This window comes from Quercus robur, chromosome 8 (genome assembly GCF_932294415.1).
Source record: "Quercus robur chromosome 8, dhQueRobu3.1, whole genome shotgun sequence".
Classification (NCBI taxonomy): Eukaryota; Viridiplantae; Streptophyta; class Magnoliopsida; order Fagales; family Fagaceae; genus Quercus; species Quercus robur.
In genome coordinates this window covers 41686247-41709645 of record NC_065541.1, presented here as the reverse complement: position 1 = coordinate 41709645, position 23399 = coordinate 41686247, and the positions used below count along the sequence as shown (strand labels likewise).

The window sequence follows — 23399 nt, the reverse complement described above, 5'->3', positions numbered from 1 at the left end:
CTACTCCGGATATTTCAAATCTTTTGTTTTTCACCACTAAAAAATTCTTCTTAGATAAAATCCCATTTAACCTTTTTCGATCTTCAAAACCAATTTAATCGAACTCTATTTGTCTATCATTGTAATTTCCTCTTTTAGTGTACATTTAGCCTCAAATGTAGTTGTACCTAACTACCAATGCTTTAATATTCTGTAATTATTCCTATTTAATTTAATGTAGCCTCTTTTTTTTCTTTTTTAATTGCATATCCTTAAGTTGTTTGTTGTTTGTTTGTTTGTGTTTTTTTCTTTCCTTCTCCTGGAGTTAGCTTTGTGGATTTTAATTTTACCTTGATTTGTTTTATCTTGATTCTATATTCAATTACTATTAACTTAGTCATCGTCAAGCTATGATTACTTCATTGTTATGCCTTGGTGATGAAACCCTTAACCCTTCAATACTAGATTGAGCAAGATCCCTCGTGGTAATCTCAAGCCAGAATTTTCATCCCGCTCAAACACCCAAATAGAAGTCATATTTTCATTCACACCAAAAAACTGCAAAGGTAAAAGTTAATTTTTCCTCCTCACCAAAGAAAGAAAAAGGTAAATAGGAATTTAAAGCAATTGTTCAACATATTCATTGCAGTTGTGGGTTGCCTCTCTAAATCTCCCCCAAATTTGCAAAGGCTATACACCTATTTGGATTGCCTAAACATTTGATATGCCCGCCACAAGCAAGGAGAGGAGCTAAAATAAATTATGGCTGCAAGGCTGGCAGGGTGAGGCAAGGCCAGATTGGGGGAGTGTCATCCCTTCTTTAGGGCTAGAAAACTCACTCGAGGCAGAAGTAGGGTAGATTATAGGTATTTTGTCATCCTTAATAAGGTTACTTTGGTATTAATTTGGTAGAGATGTTAAGAGTTTTGTCTCTCAATTAATATATCCGATGTTTTAAACAGATATATATATAGGATTCAAATTCCTCCGCTCATATTGTAACGGTCAAATTATTTAAAGGAAAAAAAAATTAGTAAAGATGAAAGATAAAGGAAATGAAAAGTTGTAAGGGTTAAAAATTAGAGAATATTTTGGAGATAATAATAAAATATGTAAAAATAATTAACTTTTACAGACAGATTGATTTGAAGCCCAATAGGTGAAAAAAAAAATGTCATTTCAGATAAGATCTTCCAGTTATACATCTCAATAGAGAAAACTTGGAGCAGCAGCAAGCATCCTAGCTAGTTGATTTCCTTGAGCAGTATGTGTTTCAGCGTTGATATAGTCTTCTGCTCCTTCCACCTTCGTGCTGTCACAAACTTGTTTTCTCCAAATTCTTATGAATATATAAAAGGCTAACATGACATAATGTGTACTCAATAAAGGATACATGACTTAAACAAGCCATGAAAGAACGTTGAGCGCAAGATATTTTGAACAAGAGTCCTTCACCAAAGGTCCAAATGTGAATGAGCTAATTAAATTCATTGTCCAAATCTTCATGAAAATGTTCGGGAACTCCAGAAAGGTCTGCAATGTTCAGTAGTCCTGTGAGGCTTTGCTAGATTATAGTTTGATGTCAATATTAATATTCCAAGCAAGGGAGAACATAAAAAACATTTTTAAGAAAACAAAAAAAAATGAAAATGAAAACTGCACCAGCCGGGAATCGAACCCGGGTCTGTACCGTGGCAGGGTACTATTCTACCACTAGACCACTGGTGCTTCTTGTTGTGTGTATGGTTTTGAAATTATTCTAAGACTGTAAATGTTGTATGTACTAACCTATGATTGTAAGCTTAGCCTACGTATTATTAAAATATAAGTTAAAATGCAAAAATGACTCTCTAAGTTTTTCTAGATTTTATTTCAGTCTTCTAACTTTGCCTTTTTTCATTTCTGTCCTCTAAATTTCAAATTTATTCAATTAAGAACTTTCTATCAACTTTTGTTAAAATTTTTTGAAAAATAAAATCTAGAAAATATTTTTCAATCATTAATTGAATTTTTTAATTTAAAAAATTTGAAAAAATAAACATAACATATAACAAAAGTTGATGAAAATGCCTTAATTGATTAAACTTAGAAGTTAGAGGATTGAAATGGAAGGAAGTAAAGTTAAAGGACTGAAATGAAATCTGAAAAAACTTAAAAGGTCAGTTTTGCATTTTAGCCTAAAATATAAACATAAAAACTTCTCTTTCGCTCTTTCTTTTTAAAAATTCCAAAATTTAGCTCCTTCAATTGAAGGGTTTTAGAGGACAAGAAGCTATTCAAGCATGGTCCATCCTCAAATAAGATATCCCCTTCTACAACCGTTTAATTTCCATGTAATGGATTAATGGTATACTCTATTCTTGAAAGTTTATCCAAAAACACTTTCATTTTATGTTCAATTTAACGAGAATTTATCCTTACTTTTTTTTTTTTTTTTTTAGTCTCTCATTCCATGGGATTTTGTCTAGACATGTAAATTTTGTACTCGCAATTTGACCCATTTCCCATTGGCTACTTTTTGTAATTGGGATGGGTCTATAATCATCTCCTCCCTTATACCTTGGGTTTTTGACCCAAAGGTGAGAGATGTAATAACATCCTCTTCTCTTTCTTTTTAATATATATATATATATATATATATATTTAGTAAATTCATTAAAAAATAAGGTGAAGGAGTAGATGAAGGCCTAATTATGGGTCCCAAAATGAGTACAATAATGTAGTTTAGGTACTTATAAAACTTAGGCCTTAGGGTTTTAATTTTCAAAGCCTAAATTAACCTTATTACCAAACCTAGGCTCATAGAAAAACAAATATGAATAGACTTAGTTATCAAGTCAAGTTCAAACTGTTTATGAATAGCTTGGTTCATTTACAACTCTAGCTCTAATCATCATAACAAACTTGTCAAATTTCTCAACAACAAAAAAAAAAAAAAAAAAAAAACTTGTCAATGTTCTAAAATTTTAAAATTGATGTTGTTCAAAATTGAAAGTTGGTTGTATTGAACATGGAATAAGCCTTGGGTTGATAATTTAAGTAATGGTTTCAATTCACCCAATTGTAACCAAGCGCGGCACCGCTAGATTACCATATAATCTTATATTCGTTCATGTAATTAATCATATACATTGTATATGAGGAAAAATCCTTTATATTGGTGAAGAAAAGTCTTTCAGATTTAAAGTTAAAGGGCAGTGCTACTAAATGGGTGTAACTTAAGTGACAGGCTCAAACCAAAATACTTCTATATCTTTAATCTACGAGAATCAAATTATAAATAGGATAAAGATGCTTCAACTCAAAAAGTCTCTTTGAGTGAGAGTTGCTATTCTTTTACTAACAGTAAAGGCAATTGATTAGTTCTAAGCACTCTAAAAAGATGCCAAATTGATCAATATCGTTTGGAAACTTATAGAAAGTTCTAATCGAAGTTTTGAGTCTCTAAATTTGAGAATTGAGAGACAATTTATGCACACAAACGTGCCAACACTGTTGAGACACTTAAATATAGGTGTAGCAATTCCAAAATCCAGATAGTCGACTTTACAATTGAATTTTGGGGAAGGTCCTTTCTTACACTTGACAATCGCACTATTAGACGCTTAATTTGACAATATGTACTTTCAAATGAATTTAATTCAACTGGTAAAGTTTCTGAATATTAAATAAAAGATTTGGGGTTCAATCCCCACCTACACCAAAAATTAATTGGTATCTTGGTTTGATGATAAAAAACATCATCAGAAACGGACTTCATAAGTTGAAAGCCTTTAAAAAAAAAAAAATTTAAAATGCTTGAAAACATATCTAAAATTAATTATTTATGTGATTTCAAGGAGGTTCAGGGTACTTTTGTAATTATATATGTGCTCCTGGGCTTTTGTTTTTTCTTAGTTAGGAAATTTTGATTTGGGCCTTGGGTATTTTTATTTAGTAGATTTATTTTTGGATTTAAAGTGGGCTATATACACATGAGCCAGCAAGCCAACCTATTTTGGTGCCTATTCACACTAAAGCCCAAACAGAAATTTAGCCTAAGTCGAGCCAAGCCCATTGCAAAAATATCCCCAGACCAGTTTAAAGTTCAAACCCAAAAATAGGTCTAGAACTCTCTCGACTCTCTCTCGCCCTAGACCTTTCCAAAGAGACAAAGAGCTCTGTGCTGCCGCTCATCAATTTTCACTGATCTACGATGATCTACGGCTGAGAGGGAAAACTCAGATAAGAGAAGGAGGAGGCTGAATATGCTTTTTTTTTTTTCTTTCCCCTCTGCCGTGTCTGGGACGTACCCAGCGCGGCCTAACCGTGTCCGGGCCGTACCCAGAATTAAAAAAAATTTAAAAAAAATTCCCTGGTACGCGTCGGGTACCTTTTCTGGGCGTTTCTTACCAGTACCCGTGTCGGACACGGGTACTTGGCCAAATTTCGCGTGTCCGTGCAACATAGGAAAATATTATGTTGGTATCCAAACCATGAATCAAATTTTCTGCTTTACTGTGATGCTTAGATAGACCTAAATCTTTTGGCTGAACATTGTTGTAAGCAAAATCTAAATCTGCTAGTATCACTCTTCTTCTTTTTTTCCCTTTTTAATGCTTGGTTTCGTTACACCATCAAAAGAATTTAGACACGTAAGAATTAGTCTAAAGATTTTCCATTGAAGTGCTACAAACAATGACAACTGTTGCTGATGAGATTGAATCAAAACAATCTCGGCTACAGATAAGAAGGGTTAAAAGGACAACTTGAGTATCTAATTGCACAGGACATGGCCAAACTATGTGGACTTTTCTTGTCGGCCGAAACACCAATAATTTTATAGGATATGGTCCACGCAAACAAGAAGTTGCTCTTTTGACCATCTCTATTCACATCAGAGGCGGCTTGATGCATTTGGGGGCCTAAAGCGAAAATTAATCATCTTATTTAGATGCAAAATTACTACTAATTAACATGAACTACATAGAATTTTTTTTTTTTTGAATTTTTAAGACAAAAAAAATTTGACAAAATTTTTCATACTTATTGATATGGTAGATTGATAGTGGTAAGTAAAACAGTGGTGTTAGTGGTAGATTTAGATGAAAACTAGTAAAAGTTTGCTAATTAAACTCTTATTATTATTCTTTTTTTTTTAGAAGTGCAATATTCACAATATTTTTTACAACAAATCCTAGATTTTAAACTGTTTTTTGTTTTTTATTTGAAAATATCACTATAATTATTTTTTTGCCATAAAAAATAGGCTGTAATAACTTGCTACTTAGCATTAGTTGTACAAGTGTTGTGAAAAATATTGTGGACGACGTTGCATTTTTCTCTATTTTTTTATTTTTTTTCATCTAATAAAAAAATTTATTTTATTTATTGATTATAAATAATCTAATTGGTTAAAATTTAGGGGCCTTTTTTTTACTTGGGGCCTTAGACGGTTGCATTTTTTACTCCACCATAGAGCCGGCCCTGATTCACATCATTTATAACCCAAAGAGGAAAATTCTCAGAATTAGAAAGTTAATTGCAATTTTCAATATACGTGTTCAACCGGATTATTATACATTAGATAAGTTAATGTTGACTCAAGAACGTTGATTTCTTTGAAGGGTTTTACGAGTTAGGAAATAGGTACAATATTTACAGCACAATGTATAAGAATATTTTAGCATGCTTTTGAAAGATCTTCTCCATAACCACTGCCATATATCTCTCTCTCTCTCTCTCTCTCTAATGTCTTCCCCTACTCTCCCTCTCGTCCTGATCACCATAACACTTGTAATCCTCAGCTCAACTTCAGGCACTGAGTTCATCTTCAATACCAACTTCAATTCCACCAATCTCCTCCTCTTTGGCAATGCCACCATCCAATCCTCCATTCTCGGCGTTACTGATGAAACCTCCTTTTCCATAGGTCGTGCTTTATACCCTTCCAAAATCCCCACAACATCCACCAAATCTTCCTCTCTCCTTTCCTTCGCAACCTCCTTCATTTTCTCCATTGCACATGTCAAGAACTCCCTCCCCGGCCATGGCTTCGCCTTTATACTTACACCCTCTACAGGTATAAACGGTACAAGCTCAAGTCAGCATCTGGGTCTTTTCAACTTAACCAATGATGGTAAAACCGATAATCATGTCTTGGCTATCGAGTTCGATGTGTTTAAGAACCAAGAATTCAATGATATCAATGATAATCATGTTGGTGTAGATGTGAACTCGCTTACGTCTTTTACTTCATATGAAGCAGGGTTTTGGAGAGGAGAGAATGAGAATGAGTTTGAGGTATTGAAGCTTAATAATGGGGAAAACTATCAAGTGTGGATTGACTTTTTGGATTCGCGTATTAATGTTACTATGGCTCCTGTAGGCATGGAAAGGCCTCGGAGGGCTTTGATAAGTGAGTTTGTTAATCTCTCTAGTGTTCTTTTGGATGAAATGTATGCAGGGTTTTGCGCAGCAACTGGACAATTGGTTGAAGGTCATAAGATATTGGCTTGGAGCTTTAGTAATTCAAAATTTTCGATTGGGGATGCTTTGGTGACAACAAATTTGCCTTCGTTTGTGACTCCAAAAGGGTCAGTTTTTCGATCAAAAGGGTTTATTGTAGGGGTTAGTGTTGGTAGTCTTTTCGTACTGGGGTGTGGGGTTTTGATATGTGTTATTTTGTATAGGAGGAAGAGGGGGGAGGAAAGGGAAGGGCTTGAAGATTGGGAAATGGAGTATTGGCCACATAGGATTAGTTACCAAGAGATTTATGCAGCAACGAAGGGATTTTCTGAGGAGAATGTGATTGGGCTTGGAGGGCATGGGAAGGTATATAAAGGGACTTTGCAAGGAGTAGAAGTTGCAGTGAAGAGAATCTCTCTCGAGAGTGAACATGGGATGAGTGAATTTCTAGCTGAAGTTTCAAGCTTGGGGAGATTGAAGCATAGGAATTTGGTGGGATTGAGAGGTTGGTGCAAAAATGAGAAATGCACATTGATTTTGGTCTATGATTATATGGAAAATGGAAGTTTAGATAAGAGAATTTTCGAGCGTGATGAGAGTGTAATGTTGAATTGGCAGGAAAGGATGCAAGTTTTGAAAGATGTGGCTTCTGGAATTTTGTATTTGCATGAGGGTTGGGAAGCTAAAGTCTTGCATAGGGACATTAAGGCAAGCAATGTGTTACTTGACAAGGATATGAATGCAAGGCTAGGGGATTTTGGATTAGCCCGAATGCACCATCATGGGCAATTGGCTAACACAACTCGAGTAGTTGGGACAGTGGGGTACATGGCACCAGAAGTGGTTCGAACTGGTCGAGCCTCAACTCAAACTGATGTGTTTGGTTTTGGGATATTGGTTCTTGAAGTGGTGTGTGGAAAAAGACCAATTGAAGAAGGGAAGCCAGACTTGGTTGATTGGGTATGGAGGCTAATGGAGAGAGGGGAATTGCATTTGGGTCTTGATGAGCGGTTAAGGTCCAATGGTGGTTTTTGCCTTGAGGAAGTTGAGAGGGTACTTCATTTGGGTTTGTTATGTGCATATCCAGACCCTCGTGCTAGGCCTACAATGACACAAGTTGTGAAGGTATTGGAGGGAGCAAATGAGGGCACTGAGTCTGAAAGGGATGTAATGGAGGTGAATTTGCTTGATAGAATTGAAACAATTGCAATGTGGTCTAATTTTAATCAGAACCTTGGTGGCATAGGACACCCTACATTTGATGAAATTTCTTGGTCTGCTACAAAATCTAGCTCAGATATCCAAGTAGGTCGATGACAATTTTGATGATTTCTCATGATGACTCTGACAAATTGCAATTCAACAGTTCTGTTAATCTCTCCAGGAACCTGGTTATTTCAAGAGGACTGCTGTATTGCTCCTTAAAGCTTAATTACTAACAGTAGTTCACATAAATATGCTGGTTTAAGAATCTTGAGATGCTTGCTGTTATTAAGATGAGGTTGTATTTAAAGGATTAAACATATTTTTGGATTTAAGTTACATAGCAATGGACACTGTAATATAGATTATTTGATATTTGGATTCAATTCAAAATTTGTCTAAATTGTAGAATTATATTCATCCTTTGACTTTCTGAATGTTGGTCTCCTACGGTTATCCAAACCATGCAATTATATATATTGGTCAAATGAATTAGTTATTGCAGCATTCATTTGTAGACTGCTTGTCTCTCCATTGTTTTGACCAAGAAAGAGGGGCAAATGAAACATAAAATAAAATAAAATTTTCTTAGTCATCTAGAAAGGTTGTATTTCAGGAAAATGAAAAAACCTTAGATTTAAAGGGGTGGTTGGCAAACTACATACTTTATTCAGCAAATTTTCTCTCATTTGAGTGGCCTTTGTTGCTCTGTGATTGCATGTGTATTGTGCTTTAGACGTATTGTTTTACCAAAAGGTCTGAAGTGAGCATTTTTCAAGAGATCAAGTGGAAGGTTAATTAAAAGATTAGCAGTTGTAAATACTTCAAAGTGTACCTATCAAAACAAGGTTTTGTGTAGTTTGTGGAGCTTTCATGTTTCAAAGTTTAAATAGTGTAAAGAGATAGTTGAGTTGTTCTCCTTGTACAGTTTTGACTTTTGACTGTGTTGTATTTGTGCTTGTGCTTAATAATATCCTACTTATTCATCCAAAAAAAGATTAACAACATAAATAAATTAGTTGTTTGTTGCTGCCAAGAACTTCGTAGCTCTACTAACACCTCTTAGTATTTTTAACGAAAATGTATAGAATTCAATTCTCTCTCTCTTATTGTAACTATCAAATTATATAATTATATATATATATACATACTATTAATAAAATGATTCTCTTGTTTCGTCTTAAATTTTTGGCATACCAAAATATTCCCATACAAATTTTAAAATAACATACCATTTAGTTTAATTTTTTTCCTTAAAAAAAAAAAAAAAGCAAAAAAAGTTAAAACAGTAATACTATCTTAGTTACCAAAAAAAATTCACCACCGATTTGTATTCAAATGTCTGATTTTTATCTGTATTTGTTATCTATTTGAATTCAAAGACTTCAATTATCTTTAAATATATATATATATATATATATAAACCTACCTCACATAAAAAGTAAAAACTACTCATTCTTATCCCGAAATTTCCATGGTTTTTATTTTTTATTTTTTTATTCTTTAAAACATTCTAAAATTTTTATTATCCAAATTCTATACAGTTATCACAAATTTCCATCCATCTACACTAACGTATATCATCTTTCTTTTATTGAAATCTCAAATTTTTTTACTTATCACAATTTTTATCCCAATCAATAAAGTCAAATGTTCCATTGGATTTCAACTTTTTACGGTTCTTTATCTCATTTTTAGACATTATTCCATGTTACCTTACTTCTTTTAAAAAAAAAAAAAATACACATGATTATTTACATATATCACTTTTAAGCATTATAACACTAAACCAAAAAAAAAAAAAAAATATATATATATATATATATAAAATAAAATAAAAAACATTATTGCACGCACAAAGTACATGTGATGAGTCTAGTATATATAAGAAGATTCTCCTCTTTGAATTAAACTTTTATATGGTTCAGAAATATTTTTAAACTTTACATACTAGGAAAAAAATTTGAGAACAATCCGGTAAAAATATATCTCTAACTCTACTTAAAATACCTATAAAATAGGACATTCTCCCACTAGTGTGTGTATATATATATTTCATTGTTTGTTCCAAAGTGCTCTGTCCACACTTGTCACAAAATATTGGGTTTCAGATTTCTGTCCATGTATTAGACTATTTATTTCTTCTAAAGTCAGTATCGATGTGTTGACATTGTCAAATAAGATAAAAAAGAGATAATTATATGCTTGGACCATATTCAAACTTGACGAAGATGGCGCATTAATTAATTTTGTTTTCAACCAAATAATAATAATTACGGCATGAAATGTTAGCAATTAGCTTGTATACAAACTTTGACAATTCACACGTGGACCACCCTTTTCGACTCTCAAAAAAAAAAAAAAAACTTTGACAATTATGCGACAAAGACGTTTTCCTAAAATTCCAAACCAACCGCGAGAGGGAGGAAATGAAATCTAACACGATTCATTGACATTGTATTCAAATTTGAGACAATAATCTTATCTAATGGTTCATCCTTTTAAAGCTTGAGAAAATGGTAGAGCATACGGTTCTCATTTAGTCTTCCTCCTTCACAACTCTATTGATGTTAACCCATTGGGCTGAAAAATCAGAGACTTTTCATTGTTATGATCATGTTGGGAAATAAGAATAGCTGACAAAACCTGACCAATAATGATTTTTTTCAATTCTAGCAACCAAAAAAAAGGTTTGACCAAAGTCTATTTTCATGGTCTATGCATGGATCATTCTGCCATAAAATTGCTTTGCAAAAACAGCAAAATGATAAACCCCTTTCACAACCATTTATTTCTTTTAGTAGCTTTTCTTGTTGGGATAAATAGCTTCTCTTGTGAGGGTATACTACCAAAGTAATACACATTAAACAAAAGTACGGCTGGTTGTTTAAATCTTAAGATATCCTCATCTTTTTTGTTTCTTATTTTCTTTCTTTCTTACCTTGTTTTGGCTAGAAGACCCTATTTTTCCATATAAATAAATAAAAATGGGATGGAACCCCCCCTACCCCTCAAAGAATAAGGTTTATTGTAATTGTGTAAAGAAAAGCAAATAAAAAGAAGAGTATCTTATTACCCAAAAAAAAAATTTGAAGAAGAGAGGTAGGGGTAGGGGAGCCAAGCATCCCATACTAACAAAAAATAAGAACAGTGGGAAAGAAATGGCGGCCATATTCTGTAGTACTAAACAAAATACAACGTAATCATCTCAACACCCTCAAAACACCTCGACCATGTCGGGTAGCACAAAAAAGAGAAGATTTCAGAAACAATGGCTGGTGCTACTGTGGTAAAAAGAGTCAAATTAAAATAAAATTTAAAGAATAATTTTTTTATAAAAAAAAATCCCTACGCATGAGGTAATATAATTACAAAGAGCTTAGCTGTGTATCAATGACAATGTTGGATGCCATTGCTGATTTATCCATCTTAGGATTCAATGTGACATTTTAATTAGCAATTACTTGCTTCCCATGAGCATGAACTTTCTCAGCTCTTGTCTTGTCAAGTCGTGCACGTCGCGAAAATTCCTGGATCTTGCGATCATGATCTTTTAGCATCTGATCCACATTGTTTGATGAGTTCAGTAACGGACCAGAGACATAGATCTTGTTTCCCTTATGCCCATGACCATGCTGAAAGAACAAAAGAAAAGGCATCGAGTTAGATAACCACACTGGCTTTGCAATGCATGAACGGTGAACACAAACTAGAGCACGACCAAAACAGAAACCACATAAGCAGAAGAAAATCATAAGTTGACCAGAAAAGTATGAAAGCTTATTGATATGAATTATTAGACAACACATAAGGGCATGCCCACAATCTTCACTTGAGGCCATAAGGCATGTAGTAGACCACGAAACAAAGAATGAATGGATTCCAGAAAATGATGCAAAATAAAAGAAAAGAAAACACAATGGCATTATTTGGAAAACATTTAAATTGTGTTGGATGTAATGAAAATCAGTTATCTATGCTGACAAAAATGTTGCTTAGCAACAGTGACATGTAATCAGAAATAAGAATAGAAAAAATCATTATAAATGACTAACCAGAGATGATTCTTTAGCAGAGGCCTTTCCATCTTCTATCTGAGGGAAATCTCCAACCATCTGTGTGTAACAATTTTGGTCCTGCTTTCTTTTGGACTGCAATGCATTAACTGAACCCGAAAACCTGCCCATTTGTTCTGTTTTCTCTGACTGTGAAGGACCAATTTTTTCTTGGTGACCTTCAGATAACAGAGTCCTGGTTGCTGCCAAACCAGATAATTTTGATAAGTCAATAGCTGTTGAAACAGCTTGTGGATCATCAAGTTTCTTCCCGGACTTTGTCCATTCAGGCCCATCAGCCAGTGGCCCTGATTGGGAAAACCTCTTACGAAGACGCTCCGAGTAGTCTGCTCTAACTTCTTTAACAGCTCGTGGCTGTTTAGGTGGAGCAACTAGGAGACCAGAAACAGCTCCCTCACGACGAGGGTTGAACACTTCACTTTGGCTTTTCGAACTGGTTTGGTTTTGTCTTCTCTGTAATCAGAAAGCACATGACGTTAGAAAGAACTAAGAGACAAAAGCAGTAGCAGTCTAAAAGATACAGACTTTATATTTGTAGACATTCACTAAATGTTCACAAAAGCAATAAATTATTGTAAAGAATATTGAAACTTGAACATAAATTACACCCAAGCCACTTATGTAGGAAGCTATACCCCCCACACACACACCCCCCCCCCCCCCCCCCCCACAAATTCTAGTTGATACACAAAAAATAACTCAGAGCAAAGTACATTAATTTCTTCATGCTGGCATCAGACAAATACCAAAGAATTTTCTTGTTCTAACTTAGAAAATCAACACGCTTAACTAGCATGGGGAAGGTGATGAAATCAGCAAGCTCAAAACACTAATCAGTGATCTGTGCCTTGATTAACTCTCAAGTAAATCAGTATATATTCTGCCATTTACCTCAGAAAAAAAAAGGTAAATCAGTATATATCAAAATTACCATTAATGAGAAATTGTAAATTCCAAAATACAATAAGTTGATTGGCTAACATCAGTTGGTACAACAAATTTAAAACAAAATTTTCAACCCTGGCAATAACACATCAGCAAGATTTATGCATATGGGGCAGTTATCAAAATTTCAGAAGTTCCCACATTTAAAACCCAAACCAAAATGTGTGCACAGGCATGTGAAGCTAAAAATAAACTCAAACCAAATTCAAGTATCATATATGGGTCCTCCAATGGAACTTCAAAATTTTTACTTCGATTTCAACCAGGGCTGTAATTAATGCCAAGGGAATGGTTTTAGACCCTGTTTCTAGTTACCTGCATTGACATGACTGACTGCATGTTGGAATTTGATGCAGGAATTGCCCGAGATTCATTTTGTCCTCTCCTTTCTAGATCAACTTTCCGCTCCCTGCATATGAAGGAATGAAAATGTTAAAAATTATGAACACTGCCTCTTAGATAACAAATAAGCCTCCCTTTGACACAAATCAAGACATCAACTGATGCAGAAACCATAAAGAACATTTATAAAAATTGAATGGAATAAAACCAACAAATCATTTGGGCAAACCAAAATTTGAAAACGCTGATAACCAAAATGGGACATCATGTAGCTTCTAAGGATTGAAGTTATTACATTACACAATGTGAGTTTCTAGTTTTACACAAAATAAAGCAGTAAAATTATCATCTTGTATTTTCACATGAAAGAGCATGAACCTATAACATGTACCTTCTAGCTTCATCCCGCACTTTAGCATCAATCTCTTTGCAAGGAGGATATTTGGGCAAAGTTGAAGGATCACAAGCAAGAGGTTTTGTTGTAAAGAACTGTAAAATAATTACTAATTAAAGAAGCTAATAAATATCAAAGGCCTCACATTAGTAGAAATGCAGCAAGCAGCTCATAAAAATATTAACTCAGATATTATGTATTGGCAATCATTGAAAATAATTAGATTGCACTTGTAGGGACAGCAGTTTAAATCAAATTAGATGCTAGCATAAATGAAAATTGAGGGCAAGTGGTCCTTCAAAAGAAAAACCCTTCTCTAGTCCACAACTACCTTTTCACTAATAAAGAACCATATATTTGGTTATCTAGTTGGAACTTCAAAACCTGGACCATCAAATAAATATTTCAGTTATCATTTATAAGCCCCTTAGGTTCATCATTAGAGTATCTGAGTAATGTTAATCTGAACTCTGTAGCCAGTAACCGGCATGAGTTCCCAAAGGTGGTTCCCTATCCACAGTGGAAAGGTGGTTGCTTGCAACAATCAATAATAGACTATGTTAACAAAGGTTCTAGAGCTAATCCAGTGTTGTTACAGCAATTGTTTCGAACCCCTCAGGTTTCTATATTCTGAGGATGTAAAAAAGGTTAACATTTATTTGGATGTTATTCACTGATTCTCATATAGATATCTCCACACAAAGGGGTCAATCTAAAACATCAGATATACCATCTGCAATTAGGATGATCACATTAGCAGCACTTTTTTCCCAATATTCCTGGGTGTTTTGAGGGAGATATTACAACCACTATTGTGAATAAAAGAAATAGCAATAACCGTTTTTAGAGAAACATCAATTATTGATTACAAAAATGGATCTAATAGTCAGCCACCTAGAAGCATCTATAAACACTAAATAGTCCATATGCAGTCTACACTCCCCAGAAAATAATCTCATTTTTCTAGATGATAGGATTAGAATCTTATTAGGATAGGGGTAGGTAGGGTGGTCATAAATGGTGAAAGATTTTTGCATTTTTTTTTAATCTTTTCTATTATCTTTTCTTGCTTTCTTTTTTCTGTTTTTAATATTTTGTATCCTCAGAAGTTGTTTTCAATGTAGTTATCATGTTAGTGTCAGTTTCTCCCCTTCTCTGTATTCTTCAAGCTGACCTCTCTTCCAGCTTTGATCTTATTCTCTTAATCAATTACAGGTCTTTAAGATACTGGTGGAGAGGGAGAAAACTGTTTTTTGGCAGTGAGAAGGAAAAACAAAGTACGAAATTTAGGAACTAAAAAAAATTAAAGTAAAAATATAGGAGAATCATATAAATCGGCAATCCAAAAGACTGCCACTGAGTGTGTTATAAAGAAGGATGTGCAGAAATATGTTTCAGACCATAAAGGATTCAATGTCAACCAAATTATTTATTTACTGCATTTCTCAGAGGCATAAAACCTACATACCTCACTCTTGAGAGCCAAAGCAGCAGTTCCTCTATGTGCAGGATCAACGGAAAGTAAGGTCTCAAGAAGCCCCAATGCAGCAGCCGGAAAATCTTTCATTGTTTCAGCAACACATCGTCTATAAGACTGTGGTGGCCTGAAGTATGTTGAATGTGGTAACTTCAATTTTCGCCAATAATCCTCTGAAGGTGAGCCACAGAGCTTAAAAATCTTATGCAACTGCTCAACCTACAAGGTATAAATATAAAAAGCTCAACCACCAACATACACATGTAAGGTACCAATTATATATGATACCAACATGCTAATGTAAGAAAACTGGAAACACCCATTTCTGCACATTTGCAAGAGAATATGTATGTCTGCAAGTTATCATAGGAGGAGAAAAGAGAGATTCAATTAAACCATAAAGTGTCATACAGGAAACATTGTGAAGCACTAGGAAAAAAATAAGTTGCATCAAATTCAGGCAATGAAGACCTCCAACAAATAACACTAGTAACAACAGCAATGACAACAATAGTTTGTAAATGATGGGTTGAAACTTGACAACGTCTATTACAATCCAGAAATTGACCACGACTTAAATGGAACATATTGAGAACTAGGATTGCCTAGCAACAGACCATATGGGATGAGTTCATTTACATGTAAATCCAATCTTCAAACAACCCCAATATATGAATTTGGTCAAATTTGTTAGCAGCATAAGGATGGGATCTTTTTTTTTTTTTTTTTTTTTTCATGTTTCTGCATTTTATGATAAGTATGCATGCACATACCTTAAAAATAATTTGATCCAGTGGGTAGTAAAAGGCATCAATTACAAGAATTTTGTGAAAACAGATTCCTAGAAATGGTACCTCTGTTTTTCCTGGCAATATGGGCTTGCCAGAATATAATTCCCCCAGAATGCAACCAGTACTCCATAAATCCACTGCAACTCCATAGTGGGATGCTCCAAGTAAAAGTTCTGGTGGTCGATACCAAAGAGTGACCACTCGACTTGTCAGTGGAACACTGTGATGAGGATCATAAGAAGTAGCTAAGCCAAAATCTGCAATCTTCAAAATGCCATTATTGTCAATAAGAAGATTTGAGCCCTTTATGTCACGATGCAGGATACCACGACTATGACAATGATCAAGTGCACTTAAAAGTTGCTGCATGTAACATTTAACCTGACATAAAAATAAGTATAAGTTTAGAATTTTGGCATCATAGCAAACACAATAGTATTAGGCAGAATTAAGGAAAATGCTGCACCAAGATTTCCTCCAGATAATTGATTTCAGCAAAGGCTAAGAAAGGTATACATTGCATCCAGAGATGACCTTTTGTACGTAAAAATCTCAACAATGAGATACCAAATTAATCAGAAGTCTGGTAGAACCTAAAAAACATTATAACAAATACCTGTGGTTCTGAGAATTTTATGCCAGGATGTGATGCAAGCCCTGTAAGATCATGCTCCATATACTCAAAAACAAGGTATAAACTGCGAGACATCTGTGATGTGATTAAGCCTTCCAGCTTTATTATATTCCGATGATCAAGCCTCCGCAAAATGATGATTTCCCTTGCCATAAACTTGACACTCTCACAATCAAGATTATCAAATCGTACTTTTTTCAAAGCAACAATTTTATTATGAGTTACATCTCGAGCCTTGTAAACATTACTATAAGTTCCTTGGCCAATCTGCAGAGATGTCACCATGTTAAACCAGCAGGAATGATAATATCAACATGGAGACCAGTAATTTACACAGAATCTCCCTCCAAAACTATTTAAAGAATTTAGGTTCGGTAAATGGCATGAACTTTCAACATCCTAAAAAGTACAAACACAAGTTATAGTCCATTCATTTTCACGGGTGGGTTGGCAGATTGTTCACACAATATCTTGACTGACATAATCTGATTATACTCATCTACTGCAAGAAACCACATACTTCTAAAAAACAAAGTGTGAAATAAACAGTGAACTATAATTTTTACATTCAATCAAAAATCCCCAAAGCTGTAATTTAACTAATCTCACATCAATGAAATTGGACATATCAATTTCAATTGTAAGAGTATTCACTTGCCAATACCAATGGTCAAACTATAGAACAAGAATGTAAATTCACCATCAGGTCGCATCAACAAAATTAATTCAAGGAAAAAAATAATGGCTTATTTGGACATATTAATTTCCTGCAAATATTGCAAGAGTATTCACTAAGCAATACCAATAGTCAAACTTTAAACATGAATTTAAATTGATCATCGGTTAAAGCATGGAACATACCTTTTCTAACTTCTCAAAAGTAGTTGCGCTCCGCGGTAGCCATCCCTTGATAGCTTCCCCGGCCGCGTTAGAAAGCCAAGCCGGCCAGCCTGCTGCAACCTGCTCTCCCTGTGTAGCCTTTGGTACCCTTCCCACGTAGGGGAGTTCCATAACAGAGGCTTCACTCTTCTCTCTCCTCCTCTTCTCAATCTGATCATCATAAACTCGCATAGAAGCATTCGCTTTCTTATCAAAGCGCATAGCCTTCACCTCACCACCATGGTATCTCAACACTCCCTCATGTCTTCTTGAAGAATTCACCCGTGAATTCGATGATCGTCTACTCAAAGATGCCAATCTCTTTCTTGGGCTCTCTTGGCTGTCTCTGTCTTGAACAGCCGAAGAAGCTTTAGCACAGGCGGACCCCATGTTGTGCTTTAGCACCAAATTTCAATGAACCAGCAATTCCTTCCTTATCAGCAGTAACACAATTCTCCTCCTAAAACCAATCCTAAACTTTCTAAAACACTAAAATCCATTCAAACAACAATACTTTACTCCTTCACCAACACAATTCTCCTAGAACTAAAAATATGATCTATGTTCAGTACATATACCAATCAAGAACAACCATGAACTACAACCAACTAAAAATATGATCTTTATTCAGTAATTCAAACTTCTCCCAATACCCAATTCATAAACAAACAAAAAAGACCTTATCAAAAACCACGAACTTTTCAAAGAATTGACTACCATAAAAACCAAAAACTTCTTGTGCTCTTTTATTGAAATTCGAACTGACCCAATTCAGAATTCAGCAATCAAAATCAAAAACACCCATCCATTCAAATATGCAAAGACTTATTTAACTTCAAAAATCAAAGATTAAAGATAAGAAAAAGCCCAAGCCCATACAAGTAGGAATTTGAGAATTGAGATAGAGAGAGAAAGAAAAAGAAAGAGAGGGTATTTAGACTTGTTTGCCACGAAAGAACGGCTTTTATTGGATTGGTTTATTGGTTCAACGCGCATTCATTTTATATTATCTGATTATATATATAAATATATATATATATATATATATATATATATATTTACACACACGACACACGCATATGATAATAGCACTACCTACATAGTCGGCCTATGCCGGCTCTTCTCAGTCAACAGATTGAATCAAAGACAAGTACTCTCTCTCTCTCTCTCTCTCTCTCTCTCTCTAAACAGCTGTGCTGACAATAGTAAAAGGAAAGTAGCAAACTATATAAGAAAGATGGTTGTTTTTCCCTATTTGAGTTTACAGCTGTTTAAACATAAGATCTTTGGGTCTTCAACTCCAGTTTCGCCGTGACATGTAACGTTTGAAAAGAATATTTGTAATTTGGTACTACTGATTTTTATATTTTGATTATTATTTTGGGATTTAGCAAAAGTAAGAAGGAATTATTTTGTGATAATAAAATATAACCACTAAGTACTAACCCTTTTATCAAGGAACAAACTTTGGAATAAATGTTTGACCTTTTTATGAATTTGATGCAAATGATATATATATATATATATATATTTTAGAATAAAAAAATAGTTGTCAATGATTTTTTTTTATAAGGTTGTCAATTATTTATTAAATCAGACACATAAATCTATTAATAAGGATTGTGTTAGTAACATTTAGAATGAATGGAATGGAATATGTATAAGTACGAAATAAGTAAAACATTAATAAAAATATATAGCATAAAATTGTAAAAAAAAAAAACCATAATTACATTTACATATGGATATATTACAAATATAAGAAAATATTCGAGTCTAAAAAAGAACAATATAGGTTAAGTTGTTTCTTTTATTATATTCAAATTCAATTAGTAGCATACTTATATTATTTTTATTATATTTACAAAAAGTCAACTAATTAAGTATTTAATATATTTAGTGTATAAGTATTTTTCAAAATTTTAATTATATTTTAAAGAAAAATTAATACAAGTTAGTGGGATTCAATGTTTCTTATATTCCTTCATTCACGTACTTAGTAAAACAACAAAATAATAAAAATTATTTATTGTCTCGTATTTTTGTAATTTAAAATTATTTTATTTTTATTTAACATCTAATATATATACATACATATTATATATGGTAATAAAATCTAATCATTCAAATTATATATGGTAATAAAATCCTCTTTTATTTTTTTAGAATCATATATGGTAATAAAATCTAATCATTCAAATGGTAGAAAAAACTTAGTAGATAAAAATTTAAGATTATAATGAACCTGTAGAAAAGTTTATATTTAGCATAAATATTAAAATATGGAACTACAAATATTGAAATTTCCATTTAAAAAATATTTTTTATATGAAAAAAATATATTCTTTTAATAATTTCATTATCCTATAATTTTTTAGATAAAGGTTAATAATTTTCATATATTATAATTTAGAAATATTTTTTTTACTTTTCAAACAAATAAAAATGATAAACTTTAGAGATAAGTAGTATCTGTAATTTCTTTTTTGAATGTGAAGAGGAAAAAATCCTAAGTTTTAGGAATTCTCTTATATATAGTATAGATACTATATATAAGATGATTCCTCTCTTTCTTTCTTCTTCTTTTTTTTTTTTTTTTTTTTTTTGATACAAAATAGAATTTCTCTTTTAACCTAATCTAAGTGTATATGTGTATGAAACTCTCTCCTGGAGACTTAAACCCTAGCCCTTACCCCCTACACTCCATAAGCATTTATACTTGTGGAGTGACCACCGGACTAAAGGTGCGCAGTGGTGAGAATTCCTCTCTTTCAACTGGACTTTTATGTGTTTCAAAAATACACTCATTAATGAATGATAACTTCATTTAAAAATATGATCATAAATGTCAAATAACAAATTTCATTTTGAATTTAAAAAGAGAATTCCTAAAACTTAGGCCTCGTTTGGGAGGATGGAATGGAAAAGTTTAAAAAGAATAATTTTATAATATTCTTTCATTCCCTTGTTTAGGAGTTTTAATGGAGGGAATGGAAAGTTCATTCTCTTATTTGGGAATTTAAGTGGGAGGTAATGAAATAGGTAGGAGGAAACACTTGTTCCTCTCTATCCCCTTAAAATCTCAAATTTCCATTCCCCCCGAAATTGGGAGAAATGGGAATAAATGAAATTAGATTTAATGAATTTTTTACTAAAACTCTTAAAATACCCCTATATACTCAACCATTTATTTTAAAATAGGGGTCTAATAGTAATATTTTCATAAAATGATTTCATTTCATTCCCTCTATGTTACTCCCAAACAAGATTACTTACATTCCATTTATTTTCATTCCTTTATTTTACAACATCCAATCAAGGTTACTTAATTTCATTCCATTCTTTCCCATTCATTTCCCTTACTTAAATACATTCCATTCCATTCCCTTATAATCATTCCATTCTATTCTATTTTATTTTATTTCCTTATGAACTCCCAAACGAAGCCTTAGAATTTTTTCCCCTTCACGTTTAAAAAAGAAATTATAGTTATTGTTTATCTCTAAAGTTTATCATTTTTATATGTTTGAAAAATAAAAAGATATATTTCTAAATTATAATATATACAAATTATTAACTTTTATCTAAAAAAATAGATGAGCCTTTGAACATGCACTCACGCGCGTGCTCAAATGCTAGTAGATAGATAATGACATGCCTTAAGAAAAAAAAAAAAATTATATTCTAGTTGCAAGTATTAAAAATTCATTATACTAATATAATACGAAAATATTTAATATCTGTTTTATATATTTAATTATAAAAATATGTATTTTTAGGGTATTTTAATTTGTAAGAGAAACCAAAGTTTTCTTTTTATATAAAATAAATAAATTAGTACGTATAATGTACTGTATTTTACTAACATTGATGTTTGCTATTCTTGATAATTATGTAGAGTTTGACTTTATTTCCTTATATCTTATTTTTGAAAGTTTGACTTTGTTTCTTGAAAAGACTCATTTACATATTTGAATTAAATGTGACAACTTGTGCCTTTAGGCGATTCTCAAAAAAAAAAAAAAACTTGTGCCTTTAGGCTTAAGGCTTTAACCATGCTAGGAAACTGGAGAAATCAGAATAAGAGTGCTTTTTTCTTGTGCGGAATCATAATAAAATGGACTAAAATCATACCGTTTAACTATTTAATATTGTTTCTATTTTTTTTTTTTTATGGAGTATTATAATTCTTTTTGGTGAAGTGATTATTCTTTTGTATGTATGCTTGGAAAGGATAGAGATTGGGTTAGTGAAAGTTTTAGGGATTTAATTCCCAAACCTAAACCTCACTAATTAAGCCTAATTCGATTGCCTCTTCATGAAGTGACTATTCTTAATATTATCTTCTTTTTGAGAATCAACTATTCTTAATATTATTTAAACCTACATATTTATGCTTGGCAACCCAAACCTTGTACGAAACAATGGCCTCTAAATTAAGTCATGTGTAGACTTATTGCTAAATCATGTTTAGACAGATCAAAGAGTCGGGTTTGGTCAAATCAATTAAGGTTTCATGAATTTTTTTTCGTTGTTTCGTGAATAATTAATTGTTCGAAGCACTTTTAGCACGTTAATGGTTCGGATTTTGGTTGATTCTTTTTCTTAGGTCAAAAGATCCTTTACCCATATCAGTTTATTTTGTTCCAAATTCATGTGCAAAATAGCAAGTTCGATTGAAGTCAACTCAGGTTTGTATTGAAAAACCCTCAATCTATAACCTTTTTTTTTTAAGAAAAACTCGATCAATCCATGTATACTTGACCTGCTTTTGATTAGGCATTCTGGCAGGATTCGAGCTGACCTACTTCTTTGATGGCCTGGTATAACTAGATTGAAGAGTCTAGTTATTTTTTCCTCGTATATAAACAAAAGAAAGTAAACAATTAGCAAGTACCAACAACAACTTCTACAAGTGCGAAACTTTATATTTTCCGTCACCAAATTTTTTTTTTTTTTTCCCGAAAGGGTCACCTAAATTTTTCGTGTCAGGTAAAAATATGTTAATATTATTAAATTACTTGTTCACTTTACTTCTTCTTTTTTGGGAATTTCTGTTTATATACGTGGTGTTGTCAGCCCCCCTATACCCTTATATACCATTTTTTTCAATCAAGTATTATTGAAAAAACTAGTTAAATGCCCGTGCACAGTTTTATGATAAAACTTATAGAATATATGTATATATAAATAATTATTATAACCAAATAATATTAATTATTATAATGAATTTCTTAAAAAAAATTATTAAAATGAAAGGAATAAATTGCATTGGTATAACAACCATTAAATATAAAATGATAACACAACAATATAAAATTATCTTCTAACATACCAATTGTGTTATAATTAATGTCATTTGTAGTTACATGTACCAAATTATTTGCATATGAATTTTGTATCTAATGAAACTGTAATAAAAGTGATTTGCAGTATTGTTAACAATAATATTAATGATTAAAGAAATGTAAGAAGTAGTTTTACCTTTGGAAAATTGTTGAATACCTCTTTGTACATTATGTTTTTAGTGTATCCTTGTTCTTCTTTGTCATTGTTCTTTATTAAAATCTTTAGACAAAGCAACATACAATTAACCACTTTTAGGAGATAGAACTATATGAGGAATAAAGCCTTTGTTTTATACATAAACTTATATAATACATGATTTATTTGAGAAACAAACAGTAAATGAAAATATTTTATATGTTCTCTATTAGTCTAACACTTCTATTTGAGCTTCCACTTTCTCTGTTTTTTTTTTCTCTGCAAAACAGAAAAAATGCAAAAGTTATTTTCTTGAGATTGTGTGAAGTTTTAAAAAGAACCGAATAATTTTTATTTGTGCAATTGTGATTACTTCTTCACAATTTTTCTTTTCTTTACTTCAGCACAAATTGTTTCTTTGGGTACTTCATTTCCATTCCTAGCTAGTCCCTCTTTTTGTTGTTTTCTATAATCGATATGATGCAATATGTCATTATGTATTAATGATAATATTATAACTTCATCAATAAAGTATAGGTGAAGCATTGTTATCTGTAATTGTCCGTTTCCTTCAATTTCAATGACTCTAGATACTGTAAAGTTTTGTTTGCGAACGAAGAAATTGTATGCAGTAATTTTCACTCGGAAGATGTATGTTTTTTCAATTATGCATATGATGGTACTTGAAATACTATTGTCACCGTCTTCATTCTATTATTAAAAAAAAATAAAAGATTTCAATTAGTGT

The 23399-nt window shown here is 32.5% G+C and overlaps 2 protein-coding genes and 1 non-coding gene across 3 annotated transcripts; 1 reads left to right on the top strand and 2 right to left on the bottom strand.

Moving 5' to 3' along the window:
• Positions 1–1636: 1636 nt before the first annotated feature.
• TRNAG-GCC (transfer RNA glycine (anticodon GCC)) lies at positions 1637–1707 on the bottom strand. The gene has a single exon. It is a non-coding gene; the product is annotated as a tRNA-Gly (tRNA).
• Positions 1708–5521: 3814 nt separating this feature from the next.
• Positions 5522–8032, top strand: LOC126695549 (probable L-type lectin-domain containing receptor kinase VII.2). The gene has a single exon (XM_050392354.1). The coding sequence runs from the start codon at positions 5647–5649 to the stop codon at positions 7741–7743; it is 2097 nt and encodes a 698-aa protein (XP_050248311.1). The 5' UTR covers positions 5522–5646; the 3' UTR covers positions 7744–8032.
• Positions 8033–10914: 2882 nt separating this feature from the next.
• LOC126695550 (probable serine/threonine-protein kinase At1g54610) lies at positions 10915–18178 on the bottom strand. Its single transcript, XM_050392355.1, has 8 exons — positions 17150–18178; positions 16271–16555; positions 15718–16035; positions 14855–15082; positions 13384–13481; positions 12966–13059; positions 11685–12158; positions 10915–11264 (listed from the first exon to the last, which is right to left on the bottom strand). Exons 1-8 carry the CDS (start codon positions 17555–17557, stop codon positions 11079–11081), a joined length of 2091 nt encoding a protein of 696 aa, XP_050248312.1. The 5' UTR covers positions 17558–18178; the 3' UTR covers positions 10915–11078.
• Between the last annotated feature and the right edge of the window lie 5221 nt (positions 18179–23399).

What these genes read in the sequence shown, in the direction of transcription:
- LOC126695549 (XM_050392354.1), top strand. Translation starts at nt 5,647, where the DNA reads ATGCTTTTGAAAGATCTTCTCCATAACCACTGCCATATATCTCTCTCT.
- LOC126695550 (XM_050392355.1), bottom strand. Translation starts at nt 17,557, where the DNA reads ATGGGGTCCGCCTGTGCTAAAGCTTCTTCGGCTGTTCAAGACAGAGAC. An exon ending in CTTTTGAGAAGTTAGAAAAG is followed by an intron (nt 16,556 to 17,149) that starts GTATGTTCCATG and finishes ACATCTCTGCAG; the next exon opens with ATTGGCCAAGGAACTTATAG. An exon ending in CTGCTAAAGAATCATCTCTG is followed by an intron (nt 11,265 to 11,684) that starts GTTAGTCATTTA and finishes TTGTTCTTTCAG; the next exon opens with CATGGTCATGGGCATAAGGG.